General features: G+C 33.3%; 2 protein-coding genes across 2 annotated transcripts in view; one reads left to right on the forward strand and one right to left on the reverse strand.

Annotated features, from left to right (window-relative positions):
- Positions 1 to 22,509, forward strand: part of LOC132057268 (UPF0481 protein At3g47200-like) — a 44,022-nt gene that overhangs the window by 9,058 nt on the left and 12,455 nt on the right. The gene's annotated exons all lie outside the window — the stretch shown is intronic.
- On the reverse strand, positions 19,835 to 21,531 carry LOC132057269 (probable E3 ubiquitin-protein ligase HIP1). Its single transcript, XM_059449789.1, has 3 exons — positions 20,951 to 21,531; positions 20,721 to 20,858; positions 19,835 to 20,342 (listed from the first exon to the last, which is right to left on the reverse strand). The coding sequence occupies exons 1-3, from the start codon at positions 21,131 to 21,133 to the stop codon at positions 20,070 to 20,072; spliced, it is 594 nt and encodes a 197-aa protein (XP_059305772.1). The 5' UTR covers positions 21,134 to 21,531; the 3' UTR covers positions 19,835 to 20,069.

Here is a 22,509-nt window from a genome sequence, read left to right on the forward strand (position 1 = left end):
CTTATTTTCATAACACAATAATGAATTCATAGTAGCCATATAGAGAGAAAAACGTGAGAGAGAAAGCAGATTTTCGTCCAGAAATTTTCTACTACAGCAGTCCGCTTTAAATTACGTTTCTCGATTCGTTAACCCGTTGGATCGTGCTGAAATTTGAACTGGGGGTTCTCAATATCTGCTTCTTCGATTTCAACGGTGGAGATCGGATTTTGTGGTTTGTATCTCCAGTTTTTGAGTACGAACAGTAGCTCATTTTTTGGGGTGATTTCTCTCATTTCTTCACTAGTTTTGGTGCTATCCTTTATGTATTGTTGCTCCGTGCTTGGATTTGTTGTTGTAGCTATTTGGAGAACATTGTTGTAACTCTTGTTGATTTTAATGGAGCTTTTGTGGGCCGGAGGTCCGTGGATGTTCCTCTTCACCTTGAGAGGGTTTTTACCACGTAAATTTGGTGTCTCTTCCATTCGATTTATTTTTGCTTGCTTTGCTTTTTTATTGTTGTTATAGTTTGTTGCCCAGATTTCCATTTGTACTAGCGTTTATTTTCTTCTCTTGGTTCAAATAGTGTGGGAAGTTTTGACTTGGGTATTTCTTCCGCTGTTACTTCGTCGTGCAATTTGGTTATTGGTTGTTTCTTCCCAACAGCAGGTATCAGAGCTTGTGGTTGTATTTGGTTGTATTAATTGTCTATTTGAATGATGGAGGCAAATATGAGCAAGATGGTTTGTTTAAATGACAGTAATTACCATATTTGGTAAAGCAAGATGAAAGATCTTCTATTTGTCAAGAAATTGCATTTACCTGTGTTTGCTTCTAAGAAACCCGAAGATGAGGATTGGGAATTTGAGCACTTACAGGTTTGTGGCTATATTAGGCAATGGGTTGAAGATAATGTTCGAAATCATATTGTGAATGAGACAAATGCTAAAAGCTTGTGGCAAAAGCTCGAGACACCTTATGTTTCAAAGACTAGCAATAATAAGTTATTCCTCTTGAAACAATTGATGAATATTAGATACAAAGAGGGCGACCCTATTTCGATCATATCAATGATTTTCGGGGTGTCCTTGATCGGTATGCGGAATTGGTGTCAAGTTTGATGAAGAAATACGAGGGACTTTGGCTTCTTAATACTTTGCCGGACTCTTGGGAAACTCTTAGAGTTTCTTTGACTAATCTGCTCCCGGTGATGGTGTAAGTATGGAATATGCTAAGAGTGGTGTTTTGAATGAAGAGATGAGAAGAAGATCTCGACTTCGTCTTCTTCAACTTCACACTCCGATGTTTTAGTTCTTGAAGACGGGGGAGAAGTAACTTCAGAGGTCGGAATGGCAGAGGCAAAAGTAGAAGCAAGTCAAGATCCTCCAGGTATAAGAATATCGAATCTTACATGTTACTATTGTCACTTGAAAGGGCACATCAAGAAACATTGCTACAAGTTTAAGAAAGACTAGAAAAAGCAAAAGAAAGAAGGCGATAATGAAAATCGTGTTCTTCCCATTATTGCCGAAAATGATCTTCTTGTTGCTTGTGGTAAAATGATATCAATCTTGTTTGTGATGAATCTACCCTTTGTGGATTCGAAGCCACTTCTCATGTCACGCCAAAGAAGGAATTATTTTCATCTTATACTTCGGGTAATTTTGAAATGTTACGATTGGGCAATAATAGTGAGGTTGAGGTACTTGGCATTGTCACAGTTTTCTTGAAAAGTAAGAACGGTTCGAGATTGGTTCTTAACAATATCAAGCATGCTTCAGATGTTCGTATGAATTTAATTTCTGTAGAAAAGCTTGATGATGATAGTTATGATCAAACCATTGGTGGTGGCCGGTGGAAGCTTCTTAAAGGTTCAATGATTGTGGCTCGAGGTAATAAGATATCTGACTTGTATTTATTTCAGGGCTCCATTATGGTGACTCAGTAAATTTGGCGGAGAATGATACTTCATCAGAGTTATGACATAGAAGGCTGAGTCATATGAGCGAGAAGGGGATTGATAACTTGGCTAAGAAGAATTTGCTTTCTGGAGTGAAACAAGCAAAGTTAAAGAGATGTGTTCATTGCTTAGCCGGGAAACAGAAAAGAGTTTCTTTTCACAGTCATTCGCCTTCAAGAAAGCTGGATTTGCTGGAGTTGGTACATTCTGATTTGTGTGGTCCTTTTAAAGTAAGCTCTTGTAGTGGTGCAATTTACTTTGTGACTTTTATTGATGATCATTCTCGCAAACTCGGGTATTTCCTTTGAAGTCCAAGGATCAAGTACTTGATGTGTTTAAGACTTTTCAAGCCTTGGTTGAGAGACGATTGAGGAAGAAATTAAAATGCATCCGCTCGGACAATGGTGGTGAATACATTGGTCCCTTTGATAATTATTGTAGACAAGGGGTATTCGGCATCGAAAAACTCCTCCAAAGACTCCTCAATTAAATGGTCTAGCGAGAGAGGATGAACGTAACTCTAGTTGAGAGGGTTAGATGTTTGCTTTCGGATGCTAAGTACCGTATTCATTTTGGGCGGTAAGCACTTAATACTTAAGGTTATGTTATCAATTTATCTCCTATTGTTGCTTTGGATGGTGATGTTCTGACAGAGTTTGGTTTGGCAAGGATGTCTCTTATTCTCATCTGAGAGTCTTCGGGTGTAAGGCCTTTGTGCATGTTCCTAAGGATGAGAGGTCAAAGCTGGAAGTTAAAACTAGGCATGCAATGTATCTTCATTGGTTATGGTCAAGATAAATTTGGCTATCGTTTCTATGATCCAGTTGAGAAGAAACTTGTTAGAAGGCGTGATGTTGTGTTCTTTGAAGACCAAACAATTGAAGATTTTGACAAAGCCGAGAAGGTTGATTCTCGCCGCAATGAGAGCTTAGTTGATGTTGATCCGGTTCTGTGACTATTGCACACGAAGAAAATCTTCAAAAGAATGAAGATCAAGTTGATAATGAAGATAATGATCATGTTCGGAATGACCGACGTGATGTTGTTGATGCTCCAAAGTACAAGATGATGTGGTTGGCCGGCCAACAATACTTATTGATGCTCCCGAGAGAGTTCTCTCAGAAGATCTATTAGAGAGAAAGTACCTTCATCTCGTTATTCTCCCAATGAGTTTGTACTCTTGACTGACGAGGGAGAACTTGGAAGTTTTGATGAGGCCATGGATAGTGAAGAAAAAAAAAGGTGGTTTGATGCTATGCAAGATGAGATTAAATCCTTACATGATAATCATACATTTGATCTGGTTAAGCTTTCTAGAGATAGAAAAGCTTTGAAAAACAGGTGGGTTTTTGGGTGAAACATGAATATGGCAACCCAGTTCCATGGTACAAGGCTAGATTGGTTGTCAAGGGCTTTAATTAGAAGAAGGGAGTTGATTTTGGTGAAATCTTTTCTCCAGTTGTGAAGATGTTATCCATTCAGGTTATTCTGGACTTGGCTGCAAGTCTAGATTTAGAGTATTGTTTCTTGATAACGGAAATGGCGGTTTCCTCCACATAGCCGGGAGGTGGAGAATTGTTAGGTTTTTTGGTTTTTCCTTCCTATGCGGAATTGGATTAATAAAACCCAATCCAATTTGGACCAGGCCAATTTTTCCCAAAATTTCCTCTATATATAGGATTAATTTAGGTCTTATTTTCATAACACAAGAGTGAATTCACAGCAGCCATATAGAGAGAAAAATGTGAGAGAGAAAGCGATTTTCGTCCGAAATTTTACTCTTCAAGACGGTCCGCTTTAAATTACGTTTCTCGATTCGTTAACCCGTTGGATCATGCTGAAATTTGAACTACAGGGGGGTTCTCAACATACGCTTCTTCGATTTCAACGGTGGAGATCGGATTTTGTGGTCCGTATCTCCGAGTTTTCGAACTCAAACAAAGAGCTCATTTTTGGGGTGATTTCTCTCCTTTCTTTACTAGTTTTGGTGCTATCTTTTATGTATTGTTGCTCCGTGCTTGGCTTTGTTGCTGTATCCATTTGGAGAACATTGTTGTAACTCTTGTTGATTTTAATGGAGCTTTTGTGGGCCGGAGGTCAGGTGGATGTTTCCTCTTCACCTTGAAGGGTTTTACCACGTAAATTTGGTGTCTCTTCCATTTGATTTATTTTTGCTTGCTTTGCTATTTTAATGTTGTTATAGTCACTGCCCGGATTTCCATTTGTGCTAGTGTTTATTGTCTTCTCTTGGTTCAAATAGTGTGGGATGTTTTGACTTGGGTATTTCTTCCGCTGTTACATAGTCGTGCAATTTGGTTATTGCTTGTTTCTTCCCAACAAATTTAAATATTTACTTATTTATTTGAGGTATCTATTTAATATTGATTAACGATACAAATTTGGTTCTTATGATCTGATAAACAATCAAACGTATTTGCATATTCCTACTATTTTATGTTTTTCTATCCTAAACCCTAGTTCATGAAATTCAACCAAGAAAAAACATTTCTATATTTAAACGATGATGTTCAACATTTCGCTAAATGTTGAACATCAAAATATCCTTTAAATATTGAACAGCGTTTATGTCCTTCATAAGTAAACTATTTATTGGATATAATTGTAACTTTTAAAACATCTACGTAACATAATTTGCATAGAATTTTAATACCAATAAGTGTCCTACCAATCGTTGAAGTTCGAAAGTTACACCACTCCTGTTTAGATAAAAAAAAAAAAAAAATCCTTTGACCACTTCCTACAACTATATAAACTATAACGGACGGTGCCTTCATGCTTGGTAAACCACAAATTAAAAACCTAGACTTAAAGAAAGACAACTACTGCTTCTCCTTTCCCAGGTAATGTTAAACCCTCTTTCTACCTTTTGTTCAACGTTGCATTCTCAATTCACACTTTTGTTATTACTTTCTTCTAATATGTAAGTTCAATTACAATTTGTAGAAGTATATTTCATATCAGAAAATCAATTGAGAAACAAAGCCAATGAAGAGCATGAGAACCTTCTACAGACTACAGATATGAAGATTCTATACGAAAAGATGAGTCAAAATTGGAGTAGCGTACATGACGAAAGCTCACCTACAAATGGAAAGAGTTTGTGATTTAGCAATAAATACAAAAAGGTACCAGACTCTTTTCAAGCAGCACACCCTTTTTAGAGGACGAGATGCAATTAGTTTTGGGTTATTGTTGATTAATCTTGGGGGAAATTTGATCCCCGAGTCTGTGATGTTTTACATCCATTAACTACTGGGCGTTTGTGTCATAGTGAGAAAAAAAAATACACATATTCTACATATTTTCAGATGGAATATGTCAAGGTAGATATCTTTAACTCTATTAGACGTAGCTTAATACCAGAAATCTCAGCACTAATGTAACTACCTTGTACATTGTAACCTAAGGTAGATCCCACCCACCATGTGTTGGTGTTATGTTCTAACTTATTTATTGTGATATTCTTATGTTTGCATGCATGCCTTTTAAGATTTAGACACACTAAGCCAAACAAATTCAATTTTTAGAAATAACAAGAAGTAACAAATATTGACACGTAGAAGAGATTTGTACAAGATGAACTTCATCTTGTGTTGTTTTTAGTACCAATAAGTGAAAAAAATTCAACCATGTATTGTCACTGAGTTATATCTTATTTAAAATTTATGTTAGGAAATAATAAGAAATAAATATTCTCAAAATTAATGTCCTCTTATTTATCTATCAGTATTTTTATATTACTTACAAAAGCAATTTTGGAGTTTCATGCCCTTAAAGCTTAAAAATTGAAACTCATCTTTTATACTAATCCCAAGAAAATATTTTTATAATAAATATAATAACAATAGCCATGAAATTATGTATGCATAACATTTCTGCAGAAAAAAAAATCTGATTAAATAAAAAATAAATATAAATTCATTCATCTCAAGCTGAGGATATTTTTGCCCTATGGAAAGTCAATTTGCTTAATGAAGTGACAATGGTTGTATATAAGTATATTTAGTAAATATATTTAAGTAATTGTCTAATGTATTGGCTATTATTTATAGCATTTGGTAGATGAGGCGTAGGGATTATGATACATCGTGTAAGGTAGAATAGAAATATAGATCAATAACAATTGTTGATGCGACCATCAAGTTAGAGAGTTTTTTAGTACTGTATTAGTTTTTCATGAGGTTTGTGCTATTCAAATAATCGGATCATTGAGAATATTCATAGCACTATAATCAGAAATAGATACATAACTGAGGGGAGAAAAATTATATTTAATCCGACACTATTTATTCATGATGTGTTGTTTAACAAATCCAAACTAAAATACATTATTGATCAAAACCGACCCGCTATAAGCCTATAACACTATTTATTTATAATGTGTTTTAAAATTATGTATTGTGGTTAAATTTATTATCTTTAGATAAAGTTTTCAATTACAATAATTCTAGGGGCTACACGTGCACGTGAAATAGAGACTAGAACTATAGTTCTAGAACGTTTAAAACTTCTTTCCAATATGAATTCTAATCAAATCTACCTTTCGTTGAAGTTGTAAAGTCGTACCAATTTCATGTAGATAATGGAGTAACACTTTGATCTACCTCCTACCCCCATATAAAGTGGGAAATTAAAGTGCATTCCTATTTTCACTTGGACCATTTTATTTGGGCTTGAATTGCTTCCATATGTTCCTAGACGTTTTTTAGGTGTTGTTGTGCTTTGGTTCTTCCAGAAATTATTTTGCGGGTGATACATTTTTATATGATAAAATATTATAATTAAATAAATACAAATAACTTAATTACATGCTTAGAGTGAAAGAAAGCTATTACTAATAATATAGTTTATTAAATATTCATTTTCTATTATGAGTTTTGAAAGATACATATTTTAAGAAATGGTAATTCTCTTTTCTAATCAAAGGCGTGATCGTCTTTTAATTTCATTGGTAAAGCTTTTTATTTATAATTTTAGTTATGTTTTAATAGTTATATTTTAATAAATTTAGTGAACGGATATACCTCCTAGGATGTAAGTATGGGATTTCATAGTATACACACGTTTGAATTTAAAAAACAGCAGGTGTATCGGAAATTGAGCATATTTTTTTGGCAATAAACTGTAAAAATTTTATTACCACAACCTCCCACAATTACAAACTCGGCGAGCACTCGTGCTTCTAACCACCTTACCAGGGAAGGGTGTTAGGCGCTACGGTGATAAGCACAACCTAATTACAAAGATTCTATACATTTTCACTGCCTCTTTTGATCCTATAAACATTTCTATCCTCTCTCTCAATATGTCTGATCGTCATGACCCTGTCCGTATGCATACATATCCCCCTAAATATTTTCCAATTCCTAGCTTGCCAAGTAAAATAGATTAGCGAACCATGAATAGCAGCTATGGCTTCTCTTTTCATCTTACACCAGTGCCTTCTCTTGATAAATTTAAGTGTCTGCATAGTGTCTTGTTGAGGAATCTGTTCCCCCATCCATTGCTCGATGTCCCTCCAAACAGCCCTGGACCATTCACACTTCACAAACAAATGTGTGTGGTCCTCCATTTCATCTTTGTCACACAGCACACAATTCGCAGAGTCACAAACTATTCCCATACCTAGCATTCGATCCTTGGTCAACAATTTCTTTTGTGCTACTAGCCACAAGATGAATCGATGCTTAGGTTGGAGTAGTTTACCCCATATCATATCATGACACTCCGATACCCTTCATTATGCGTACGATTAATCGCCTTACCGAATCTTCGCCATCCTTGGTAAGCATATATCTCCCATTCATAAACCACGGCTGCATCCTTAGCTTTATTTTATTCAAGTTTTTCCAGTACCAACTGCACCCACCCGGGGGATGGTGGCTTCACATGTCTTCATCGGGCTTCATACAAATGCCATGGATCCATTTCACCCACAGCACCTCTTTATCAGTCACTAGCAGCCATATCAACTTCCCAACTGATGCCAAATTCCATTTCCTAAATGTTCGGTCCCCCGATTTTTGGCTTACACGCTTTTCCATGCTACCAACGCAACCTTCTTAGAATCTTCACTACTACCCTGACAACTCCCTACATTTCACTCAATAGCCTTGCACTTCAAAATAAATACAAGCTCCCAAAAGTTATGAAGGGAAAACAAGATTGAATTTACCTTTGTAACTTGCTAAGATAAATGCCTAGTAGACACAGCCACGATCTTCTCTGTTACTTTTAAACTGAGTTGATGACAATCGAGCTTATTCCATTTTTTAGGAGAAAGAGGTAAACCCAAATATTTCATAGGAAAATCACCCACGCTGAATCCCGTTATTTCCAGCAACCTGCTCTTTGTTTCCTCATCCACTCCCGCCATGAAAATACTGGAAACTGAGCATATTATAAGTGTGGTTAGTGTAATTAATATTATAAATAATTGATTAAAAATTTACGTGCGAGACACGTACATAGAAACTAGTATTATACAAAAATGGACATTTTTTTATTTTGTTCTTTTTATTTTATTTGGTTCAATAGTGATGGATTTAATTATTTTAATAAATAATTTATATGGCCAATCATAATAAGCCATGTGGCTTTTTAAATTTTAAAAAAGACATCAAGTTTGGGATGTTAGTGTGAGAGGTACTTTTGAGGGAAAAAAAAAGATTGAGAGTATTTTTAGATATATAGGGTATTTGTGAGTCATTTTTCATAGGTTAGGGATATTTTTGGCCCTTTCCGTAACTAAAATAATAATATATAAAATACTTAACAATGTTGTTATTTATTAATAAGAAAAATATTTACAACTTTTTTAAATTTCTTAGAGTTTAATAAATATGTAAATTGGTCAAGTAAATAATTTTTTTTTATTAAAGGTCAATAAAGTGTTACATTTGTTGAAATAAAACTGTTAAATTAGATTGAATCTTGTTAGCATCGTTATTTAAAGCAAATTGATTTTGTTAAACATTTTAAACTTCGTGAGCAATTTATAAAAATTGTTTAGTTTGTGGTAGCATTATGAACCAAAAATTAAAGTGTTGGACACTCACTTGTCGGGTTGGATTCTACCCTTTTTTGTCGGTTAATGTGGTTATTCACTGAACTCGCTTGTGTAAAATTCTGGGTTAACCCCTGATATTCAAATGACATCAATTTAATAGTTCAAACTATCAAGGTTCATCTATGAAAACAATTTTTTAAATCCCATCTTCTTAAGGTTCTTGATGAATTTTCTAGAATGGTGAAATATTGTTGAAGTAGACAACCTAAATCACCCTTGAATCGTCGTCTCTATTGCGTTACGATCGTGATGGGATAGGTTGTCTCGGGTTCGACATGAAAAATTACCCTTAGCCTAAATCATCCTTAAATCATCGTCGCTATTGAGTAATTGAATAAGATCTTTCTATCTTTAATTAGAGGTCTCAAGTTCGACTCTTGGATATGAGAAAAATTTATAGGGGGCGCTTCCCCCTTAAAATGAGGCATGCGGGACGTAATTTGATTATATTAATTGAGGCTCCAAAATATATGTTGTTGATCGAGTGGAAAAAAAAAAGACAATGACTCGCTCATTTGCTTCAGAGAAGAGCCAACTGAAAGGCTTATTCTATTCTTTCCTTGAAGTTCTTAAAGTGTAATTCCCTTCCTTTTTCTAAATGTGTCACACATGAATGCCCCCATGGGCTGTTTCAGATGACTCTAAAATGTGGCCTATGCCATATTTTATTTTTATTTTATAACCACATGGCCATTATAGGAAAATAATAAAATATATAAATACATTAATTACCTTGTTAACCTTATATATTATTTATCAAAAAATGTAGAATATATATATAATAGTCATAAAATAATAAAATATATATATTAAATATGTAGCTATATAGTTATTATTGGCAAAGTTACTACTTTAAAGTTAAAAGAGTTAGTTGCCTGAATGGTCACTCAACTAATAGTAATTGATCATCAAAGTCACCTATTTTTTGTTTTTCAAAAGTCATCTAACTTTGTCTAGTTAGTTTTCGTGGTCATTTTAGCCGGAAATACATTTTTTTATAATGACGTGTCAACTGTAATTTTTTAAAAAAAAAATATATTAAAAAAATTAAAATCAGTATTTGAATTTATTTAGGTCTCAACCCACCTTAAACCTGACTCAATGCCTAATCCGACCCATAAAAACAGTTTGGGTGCCGATTTAGAGTTTATGCAAGTCATGTAATTAAGTAGTATTATTCAAATTAATAATCTTTGAATCTAAAGTAAAAATTTTCAGATGTATTCAACAATTTTCATATGACATTTCAATGGATTGCAATGAAGTATTTTATTAATTTTAGAGCCGATCCACAAAGAGATGGGGTCGGGTCGTATTGGTTTCTAACTAAACCCGAGTATTGATTTTAACTTTTTTATAAAAGTTACGGCTAGCACGTCATTAAATCGTTATCGAAAATTATATTTCCTGTTAAAATGACTATGAAAGATAATTAGACAAAGTTAAATAACTTTTAAAACACAAAAGAAAAATAAGTGACTTTAATAACAAATTACTAGAAATTGAGTGATTATTCAGACAACCAACAAAAAGAGAGTCACTCCTTTGCTTCAGAGAAGAACCAACTGAAAAGACTTTATTCTTTCCTTGAAATTTCTAGAGTGTGATTCCCTGCTATTTTCTAAAAATGTGTCACACGCAAATGCCCTCATGGGCTTTTTCAAGTGACTATAAAAATGTGGCTATGCCATATTTTATTGGGAAAACAAACACCAAATACTTTTAAAATATAAAATAATTATTCGCCTCATGCCCCTCCTAAACTAATTACCTTCTCACCCAACCGGCCGAAACTATTTACCCGACGTACCCCCTTGCCCAAACTCCTTCCTCCATGGTATCATCGCAATATATTTATATATCATGATGGTATCATGGAGGACTAAGAGAAGGACTGAAGTAGTTCTCTAAGATACCATCTCAGTATATTTATATACCACGATAGTACCATGGTTCCGAGGAGTGTTTCATTGAAGGACTAAAGCAGTCCTCCATGATACCATCACAATATATGTATATAAGGTGATGGTATCATAGAGGTTTTTTTCGAGAAAAGTGTGTCTTTTTGAATAAATGAACATGATCATCCATAATACCATCTCAGTATATTTATATACCATGATGGTATCATGGAGGACTAAGAGAAGGACTGAAGCAGTCTTCCATGATACCATCTCAGTATATTTATATACCATATTGGTATCATAAATTTGGGGGCATCTCTGGTAAATAGTTTTAATTCTTTCTGGGGTACGAAGTAATGTGAATATGGGCGGGTAATTATTTTGGTTTGAGGGGCCACACACGTTCTTTTCCCTATTTTATTTCTACTAGTTTCAGCGTACGTGCGTTGCACGTTTATACCGCGTCAATCGATATATACGCCAATTGACCCATTATCCATAGCCGCAAGGATTAAGAGATAGCTATGTATAAGAAGCTCAGCATACTTCACCCCTATTGTATTTTATATAAGAGAAATTATCCAAATAAAAATTATCTATTTTTTAATATTAAAACTTTGTTAAAAAACTAAAGATTCTAAAAGAAAAAATTATTAGAAACGGTTACAAAGTATGTAATTTTTTAGGTGACTTGCATGAATCGGGATAAACTTTTAAAAATTGTGTCATTGTCTATTTACAACCTATTTGCTGAAAATTATTTACTGAAAATCATATTTGAAAGAATTCAAATTCTCAAAATACTTTTCAGTTTAAATTGTATTCATGTTTAAAAAAAAAATGCCTTTTTTTTTAAAGTTTGAGTTTACTATGTAAAGTTGATCAAGTTTGAGATAATTTTTGTTATAATTACTATTTCACGCATAAATTTAGTTATCTGGAAGGATTATGTGGTAAAAGTCATTAACAAATGTATTTCAATATTTTGATAGTTGTGCTTAATTTCCAATTTCATATTACTATAGAGTTTAAATCATCTTCTATAAAATAAATAATTGATTAAATTAAATTTTACATATTTCTGCCTTTGTTTAACTTTATTAATATGATTAAAACGTCACATTTAAAAAAACTGTTTTATATATTAATTTAAACTAAAAAAAGTAAAGTTTAGTCCTTAATAGTAAAAATGAAATCATTTCTTTCTTCAAATAATACTAATAAGATACTACTTATGAATAGAAGTACTTTATGCTCAGCCAGAAAAGGAAAAAGGGGAAGAAAAAAAAAAACTTAGAAAGTTGGATTTAATTTCAACTGAGCCGAAAGATGTTTGCGGTGTTATTTACTGAACCAAAAAAATAACTCACTACCAGAAAAACTCAAATTACATGGGGATTTTTTTCGCAGAGAATTACTGTGAATTTTCATGCGGAAATTAAAAAATTCCTAAAATCTATTATATTTACCTGCGGATGTGATTTTCCCAGGTAAATCCACAGGTATATTTGGCGCCATTTAGCGCCAAAATTTTACATGGGGATTTATTTGAGGAAAATAATCCCCAAGTATCATTCCGCAGGCATTTCCGCAAGTAATATGAAAATTATATTTCCTTTGTGAATTGGCAAGAAATTTCCCATGTAGTTATACTTGCGTATTTACCTGGGGATTATTTCTTGGGGATTTACCTAGGGATTTTATTACCTAGGAAATTATTTGGGGATTTTGTTGTTGCGTTTTTAGGCGGACTTATTTTTGGGAATTTATCTGAGGATTTTGTTACCTACGCAATTACTTGGGGATTTTATTGCTCGGGATTTACCTGAGGATTATTTCTTGGGAATTTACCCGAGAATTTTATAATCTAGAGAATTACTTGGAAATTTTGTTGCAGCGATTTTAGATGAGAATTTTTTCTTGGGGATTTTGTTACCTAGGAAATTACATGGGGATTTTGTTGCTGCGAATTTACGTAAGTATTATTTCTTGCGGATTTACTTGAGGATTTTATTATCTAGGGAGTTACTTGGGGATTTTGTTGTTGCGAATTTAGTTGGGAATTATATCTTGGGAATTTTATTACCTAGGGAATTACTTGAGGGATTTTTTTTAGCACATCAATTTTAACTAGGATTATTTTTTGTAGATTTATCTAGCAATTTTATTACTTAGGGAATCACCTAGGGCTTTTCTTTATGCAATTTTAGCTGGGATTATTTCCTTAGAATTTATGTAAGAGTTTTATTACCCAAGAAATTAATTGGGGATTTGTTGCTGCGACTTTACTATGGATTATTTATTGAGGATCTACTTGGGGTTCTATGTACTAAAATCATTTTTTATACAAATTCTATTTCTTGGATATATTTAAAATATATTTATAGTAGAATAGTTAAAATATTTATCCCATATAAAGGTTAATGATATTATATTTACTTGGGATCGAAAATTTGTCTAATGGCCCGGTACAAATTCAATTCTTCATGTGTTTTAATTTAATTAAGCACATAAATAAGGAGTAATAAAGAGAGGTTTTCGAATTTTGTGGTTTAACTTAAAGATGTGTGTAATGTACCAAAATCTCTTTAATTTTAATCTTGTTGTCTTAAACTTATAATGATGTAGAATGTCTGAGTTGAAAACTTATTAAATCAAACAGAGGCACACTTTTAGTTTCAAAAGAAAAGTAAGCGCACTTAGATCGGGAGGGAGTACAAAAATAATTGTCATAAACCTTATTATATTTAAAATTAAGAATTTGATGTTGTTGATGTCAAAAAATAATATGACAAAGCAAAGATACGATCACGTCACACATTCAGCTAATCCTACTTTGTATAGGAGTATATGTTATTTCTTCACAACCGTTTAAAATGATTTAATTTTCCATAGTATGTTACTTATGATTAGTATTAATTCGTAAATATTAGTAGTGCTAAAATATAAGTATCAAGTGATCAAGTAATTTTATTATCAAACATCTTCTCGGTTAACTTATAACATTATTGAAGTGACTTGATCAAAATGATTTAACTAATTTTTTATTGTCCACATGTATTTAAAATGATGTAATTTAACTATAGTATGTAACTTGAACTATATTAATTTATACTTTTTAGAGTTGATATTTAAGTATCAAGTGATCTTCTTATTCTCTTTTCAAACATCATTTTAATTACTAACTTTTAACATCATTAAAATAGTTGAACTTGTATTTTTTGATAGAATTGGTGTAGCACTTTTGGACACTGCGTTATGTTTAATTATGATATTTTTTTTAATATATTTTAAAAGAATTTATTGTGCCAATGTAAATTGAAAAGTAACTGAGAGTTCCTTTTTTAAAATAAAAGTAGATAGTCATAATTAAATCCTCTTACTCTCACTTGAATTGTTTAGTTTTATTGTGGAAGTCTTAATTCGAAAGAAAATAAAATTTATTGAGTAGATAAAAAGAAGAGGTCAAATAGGCAGAGAAATGAGGATACTAGATAAACATACAGTACCACATCGGTAAGAACATAAACATTCTACAGTTTATCAGCGATGAGCCAGAGTTCACGTGCCGACTCAGCGACGCGTTGGGCGGGGGAGGTGGGGGGCACGTGTTTTGTTAGATTTGTTACTTCTAGCAACTAAATTGGCAACAGAGTTAATTAAATAGAGTTGAGGGACTGATTGTCTAAAAATGGGAAGCATGGTTGGTGGGACACGTGGGAGTTGGTCTGAGGGGATTGTTGTGTCGTGATAAATAAATGGATGGTGTAATAAGAAATGTGTAATGATTTATGAATAACAACAATTTTAATGTTGTCTAAAAGTTCCTACCGATTTACTTGGGAAATTTTATATGCGGAATTACATGGGGATTTTTCCTTAAGAAAATTTCTATTTTTACGAATTTCTACCAAAACAATCTTGGGAATTATTAATTTTTTGGCAAAAAAATCGCATATTTATTTAGATTAAAATCCTAATGCGTAATTTACCCGGGATTTTCAAATCAAGATGCAAATTTACGCATGCGATTCAAAATCCCCATGTAATAATTACCCACGAAGGTTTTTCCTTCGGATTTTTTTTGGTAAGAAAATCCGTAGGAAATTGAATTACCTGTGAATTTTCTTGTATAATCCGTAGGAAAATCACCATGTAATTCGCGTTTTTCTTGTAGTGACTTAAACTCAAAGTTACATAGTAATTGATTTTTTTTTTTTTTTTTGGTTAATCATAGCAATTGATTTTAGAACTTAAAGATAGTAAATATCTTAAATATTACTCCTAAACATTATTTGAAGTAGAGTTTAAAGTCCATTAGGACTCTATCTCTAGCATAAAATAAGGAAAGATTTGATACACAAAATTTTGTCGATCTCCAAATCCTAATAAACAGGAAAACAATTAAATAACAATTTTGTTTAATGTGAATATTATTTTTGAAGGTTAAAAAAGGCGAAATGCATTTCAACTTAGTGCTTTTCGGTTACATAAGATCTATCTAACCTAATGAAAATGCTTGTGCATTCTTAATTTAAATATATGCATGTTTAAAAAAATTCTTCAACCATTTAGCGACTTGGTCAGAATTAGTGAAACTCCAAATACTTTGATCGTTTTTCTTTGATAGTAACAATTACGTTGATTATCAATATATCATATACTCTTCTCTTTACTTTCACTTATTTTTGTGTAAATTATAATGTTGTAAATAATTTAAAATTTTGATTATGAATTTCATTAGGTACGTTCTTTAGTTAAAGAAGTCTATGTAATTACGTTCCTGTGTAAAGTAAGCACTTTGTAGTTATTATATTCATGAATACTGATTGAGTAAACCTGTGCAGCACTTCGGCAAATTAGTCCAATATGAGATAAAATCAAGTCTCTTTTTTGTTCTTTTCTTTCTGAAGGAGTTTCACCTCATGATTCAATCAATTAGAATTAAAATATAAATTTGGCCCTAATCTCCAAACAACAATCGCATCATTCTGTACTACTTACTAATCCCCATCCTTCTACAATTCTATTCTCTAATATCAAAGTCTAGAAACTTTAGTCATGTTTATAAGGGCAATATGGAAGAGACTTTAAAACCAGTTCCAATTTTAGTTTAACACAAATTTTGGTGCTAGAGGAGTCAGTTTCACTATTCAACAATAGAAACCAATGTCAATACATCCTTATTTGACAAAGAGAATGTCAAACTCAGGAATAAAACTCCAAATTCATGAACACAAAATTGTAACAAACAAATAAAAGGGGAGTAGAAAACCATACTTGGAGGAAAAAAGATCTTTGGAGGTGATCTTATGGCGACTCTTCGCGAGCAACGCTAGAAGAAGGGTTCTCTTCGGCAGAGTGTCGATTTTCGGAGCAACAAACGTGTGCATCCATTTATAGGTTTTTCAATTCAAGGAAGAATTTCAATTTTTTTCTTACAAAATATGAGCAACTTGAATCGGCATAGCAATTAGCAATTATAAATATAAAAAGCGGGGCAAAAATCTTGAATTAATAAGAAATTTATATGATACGAGTTAGAATGTTTAACCAATTTTCTTACGTACCACATGATCCAACTAACTTGTAGAAATACAAAATTTGTAAATAAATCAATTTTAAATTGATAATCGTATATGAAGCATCGTAAACAAAATCACAATTGATAACTTAGTAATTTTCAATTATCTATTAAAACTATACAAACATCTATTATTACATAACTTCAAGAGCAGACAAGCTGCTAGAAAGTTTATGTATAATCGCATATGAGGCATCATAAACAAAATCACAACTAACAACCTTTCAATTCACAATTGGTATAAGATTACACGAGTGTCTATTACTACATAACTTCAAGAGTAGATTAAAGTTAGAAAGTTTACTTCAAATCACCAAAAAATTTACCTTGGCAAACATCAACACGATCAATAATTTATGATAAAGAATGTTAAATATTGACTTCTTTTGTAGAAGTGGCCGGCTCCTCCTTATCCGAAATTGTTTTGGTTTGGAAATTCTATGTAAGTAACCTTAATTGGTAAACCTAAACAAATAAAAGACATTCCATCACAAATATTACCATACTAACTTTCGTTAGCTTATGGTGGTTTCGAATTAATAGTCACGTTTTATTCTTCAAAGTCCAAGTAATATTAGGATTTTTATTTATGAAAGTAAAATCTTATTTGATGTCAAATTCCTAAATATTAGGAGTTTTATAAAGTTCAAATAAGAAAATATTTATTAGTCAATTTTTTTATTAATTTGGAAGTCCTAAATATAAAATAAAAAATATAAAATATCAAATTACGATTTTGTCTATTGTAGAGTCTTTTAATGAAGGGCAAAAGTTCAAACAACATTTCTAAGACCCTTCGCGCTTTTAATATAGTATAGATTAAAGAACCACATGGCAATATATTAAGCATACGAAAATAATAATTTAAAAAAAAAGATATCTACCTTAAGTGCCTTGTTAACTATTCAATAACTAACTCCCTTTGTTCCAATTTATGTGACACACTTTCCTTTTTAGGTTGTCTAAAAAAGAATGTCACATTTCTATATTTAAAATAATTTAACTTTATGAGATGATTTTCAGCCACACAAATATGTAAAGCTTGTCATATACTTATTGGCAATATCAGTATTATTGTACTTAATTACTTGAGTTGATCTCAATTCATTTCTTAAAATACTTAAATTGACCTCAAAGGTAACCTTGGATATGAGAATTTATTCCCTCATTCTTTTCCTTATATAGTAGGAGTAATGGATTTGGATCCAAAGAGTTAAAATATATAGCTCCCAAACCCAAACTTGGAAATTAACGTTGTCAACATCGATGAGATTGTCCTCCTAAATTTGCGCAAGCCGGGATCTTCCTCGGGTGGACGGAAAATTTATAAAGTTAGACCATGTTTACGAGATGAGAACAAGGACCATTTTTACGATCCAAAGGTTGTTTCCTTTGGGCCTTATCATCAGGGAAACCCAAAGTTTCAAATTACAGAGGAATACAAATATAAAGCGATGCACCGCTTGATTCCAGGGGACGATGACGTGGTTAACAATTACAAGAGTTTTCTTGCTAGCATCAAGGATATCAGAGATTGTTACGTTGAAGGTTGTACGGACCGTTATAGTGATGCTGAGTTAGCTCGAATGATGCTCCTCGATGCGTGTTTACTTTTGAGCTTTATGCTAGATTACACATCTGCTCTTAGTGCACTTGACGTATCAACAATATATGCAATTATACATGATATAAGATTACTCGAGAACCAAATTCCGCTCTGGCTTCTCAAGAGGTTGGCCACCTCGATATTTGGTGATTGTAATATTATTGCCCAAGGTAATAAGTACTCGTCCTGGAAGGAATTGCTTGGCAAGTTCTGCAACCGTATGGTTTTAAGGGAGGCTAATTATGGGCCAATTGAAATAGGGAGTAGTGATGAGGATTGTCTTCATCTTCTTCAATGTTGGCGAGAAACATATGTCTCTGGTTGCGATGCTGGATGGGCTAATGCATTACCAACAGACCAATCCCCCTCAACCTGCTTCCAAAAGTATTTCAGGTACGTATCCATTTTTTGGCAGAACCTCTGTCCCAACATAATGAAGGGGGAACCTTGGCCTGAGAAAATTGCTACGCTTGTGGATTGGAGGCTACGGATTCAAGCCGTGGAAACCTTATATTGGAAATGTAGGGTAAGACCGCAAAACAATATATCCTTGTGGTTCTTATCCCGACCCCACGCATAGCGGGCTTAGTATCGGCCCAAGTTTCTGCTTATCCTCTGTCCCAATATAATTTGAATTTCAAGAGTCAAACTTCTAAATCTTGATTATGAATTCGGACATAAAATCTATAAATATTTTGAAATACATACGTCAAAAGTGCTATATAAGTCACAATACTTAACAATTTAAAGGCATATGAAACAGTTGTGGTCAAAGAAAAACTCGCTTGACTCTCGAATCTAAACGCCGCCACATAAATTGTTACGGGGTTGTATTTATTAGAGGATAATTTCAGAGATCTTTTTTGAGGTTTGGTTTTATTGTACTAATCTTTCTCGTGGTTTACGATATTAGTCTTAACTAAATCCCAATGTCCGTGTCCGTGATTAAATCACGCTTTCAATATTGTTGTGATATGGAGGAAACAAACCTACGTGATTATTTTTGAAAATTAAATCAAGGGACATAAGACAAATATTGAAAACCACAAGAAAAATTTGTGTTACTAAATTAAACTTGACAACAAATCTCTAAAATTATCTTTACATATTACAATATGTTTGTCTCGTTTTAACAAATCACAATATTAGATCCTTAATATTCATTAACATGACGTATTTCCATCTTTTTATTGTCACGTACATCTTTCATGATGCGCCAGATGTTCCAAAAAACAAAGAAGAACTGGTGGGATCAACTCGTTTCGGTCAGTTAGAGACCTCAAATCAAAAGGCATTTTGTGTAAGCCAATTAGCCTACAAACTCTCACAAGAGTCAAATTCAAATCTTACTACTTGTTTGCGAAGCTCGAGCTTCCACCTTTATGTATCGACACCAACTACATGGTAATGTATGCAAACATGATAGCTTATGAGATGAGCAATATTGACAGGTTGGGCTTACAGATAACAAGTTACGTCAACTTTATGAAATCGCTAGTAATAAGCGCTGAGGATGTCAAAGAATTACGAGAGCAAGAAATACTCTTCAATGGTTTAGGAATAGATAAGAAAGTCATCAAAGTGTTGCAAGAGATTCCCGCTGGTCCTTTAGTTTCCGTTGGTAGCTTTTTGGATGTCAAACGGGAAATTCAACAACATACTAGCAGCAAAAAAAGAATATTTTTGGCAGAGTTGTTTTGGACTCATTTTAGTAGTCCATGGTCATTTATAACTTTGCTTGTAGCAATTGTACTACTTGGCTTAACTCTTGCCCAAACCTATTTTACTATCTATCCTAGGAAGTAATGTATTTATGTAGCCACTATTCTATATGTACTTTGGTATTTGGAATTAATAATCTCCATAGTTTTACTTTTTTTCGTTGTTTGTATTATTTGTTTTAAATGGCTCTTGTAGCTCGTATTTTTGTTCAACAAATATGGTGATCAATAAAGTTGCATAATATTTATCAATTTGAATCTTATTTTGGTCATATGAAACACCCACATATGGGGGAAATGAAAGACGAAATTGTTGGGAATAAACCCGCCACAGAAATAATATTCACGGTATTCTTTCATATCGTCATCATCCAAAACAGTTTTCTTGCAGATCGGGCACACGTTCTTCATCGACAGCCATTTTCTTATGCACCCCACATGAAAATCATGGCTGCACGATTTCAGCGTCCCAACATCATCCATGTTCACATACTCTTCCTGTCAAACACAACCACATACAAAGCCCACTTGTTAGAATTCAATCGTTCTCCTTACTCGCAAGAAAAGCAAAAGCTCTATATGAACTAATAGACTGGTGGAAAAAACTACTCAATGCAGAGTCACACTCAATGAGTAAACCCACGGAATCATAATGATGAAAGGATTTAAGTTACTTTTTACACTATCAGTGTAGTTAGTTACAAGTAATGTTTATCACAGAGATTTACTTGTAATTACTTAATTAGTGACACGATTGTGTATGCATAGAATTTAAACTCATTGTAAAAGCATCTAGGAGAATCCACAATGCTTGAAGTCATAATATCTATATTTGACCTGAATGATATACATTTCTGACAAGATAACAATACTCACCAAACAGATAACACAATTTCCTTCCTCATGAATTTGGTCTGAGGAATAATAAATTGACTCGGTCAGACACTTTAAAATCAGCTCCTCCGACAAACCAGTATTTACATGTCCAATTCTTTCTCCCAGTGCAAGAAGTTCCTAGTCAAGTCGAAAGTATCGAAGCTGAGCAAATGGCTGTAAGTTGAAAACAGAAAGTGAGACAAAGCTGCAAGTAGAGTTTCAGCATTTACCTCATAGCCCATGTCGTCAATGTCAAGTCTCATGTCCCTATGCTGATCAAACATGCTTTTGGATCCATAATAAATGGAACGATCTGGAAGAATAACACCCTGAAAGAACCCCAAAAGATTCACATTCAACATGTCATGAAGGTGATGTACAGAGATAGTAGAAATGATCAACCAAAACATCATATTAAAACCAAGTTGCCATCTGCAGTTATCTGTATTTCCCAGTGTGCCAAATTGGAATAAACAAGTGTCAATACCAAAAAGCAAAATAAATCCACTAAATTATAAATTATGAAAATTGAGGAGCTCTGACTGAATTTCATCAAAGACTGACTGGACATAGGAAGGATCACAAGTCAAACAGCTTAAATTAATGACACGACCCTAAATATCATAAAACTGTGTGCATGCATATATATTCCCAGTTAATCTTTCAAAGTGAAGCACATAATTCCCAACATTAGCTAGTTAAAGAATTATACGAAGTATACCTGGTAGCATCTATGATTTAACTAAAAAGAATTTACACCAATATGTATACACACATGTAAAGCAGAACAAGACTTTTGACATTCTTGTGGAATGAAGCAAAAAGGTCATTTTTTTTTTAGAAAAAGGTCATTTGACCCACCCTTAGCAAAACTTAGTTTATTAACTAAACTTAACTTGTATTTATTTACCCCAACAACTTTCATTAATTAAATACCCCCTAGCCCTTAAAATAATTGAGATCTAAGTTTTGTTCACCAAGCTCAATTGATTGGTCTATCATTAAATGTTTTTTTTAATTATTTTTATTTATTTAATTTTTCTCTTTCTTCTTCATTCTTTCCCTATTTTATTATTTTATTAAAAATGGACCCCACCGCAGCCACCACGCCACCACCACTGCCGCCTCCACCACACCACCACCGCCGCCGCCACCACCACGCCAACCCCCACCCCCAACCAAACAACCAAACCCACCTTCTTCCGCCCCTCCACCCCCACCCCAGCTGCAACGAAAAAAGAAAACTCAAATTCATTGTCATTTACCTCCATTATCATCAACGCTCCATCAACAACAATGGCTACCTTTCTTCTTCCATCAACAACCATGGCTACCTTTCTTCTTCCATCAACAACCATGGAATTCCAAAATCGAAAAATCAACAACCATGGAACTCCAAAAATCCAAAAAAATCAACAACCCTGGAACTCCAAAACTATCAATAACATTCTTAATTACAGAAAAACAAGAGGAAGCAGTGATAAAATAATCATTTTACACCCACAATCTTTCCCGTGGAATTTTTTTTTCTCAACACTTTAATCTCATTTGCATTTTTTCTCTTTTGCTCATTTAATACCTGAAAGAGGCTATGTGTTTAATGGAGAAAAGACATCTGGGAAGAAGACAAATGTGAAAAAGGGAGAAAAAACGACCAAGGAAAATGGAAAAAGAATAAGAAGAAATATTGCAATTTGGGGAAAAGACATTGGGAAAAAAGGAGACAGAGGGCTGGAAAAGGAGACAGGAGGGGGGGGGTTGGAAGAAGGAGAAAGGGAAAAGAATAAGA

Source organism: Lycium ferocissimum, chromosome 5, assembly GCF_029784015.1.
Source record: "Lycium ferocissimum isolate CSIRO_LF1 chromosome 5, AGI_CSIRO_Lferr_CH_V1, whole genome shotgun sequence".
Taxonomy (NCBI): Eukaryota; Viridiplantae; Streptophyta; class Magnoliopsida; order Solanales; family Solanaceae; genus Lycium; species Lycium ferocissimum.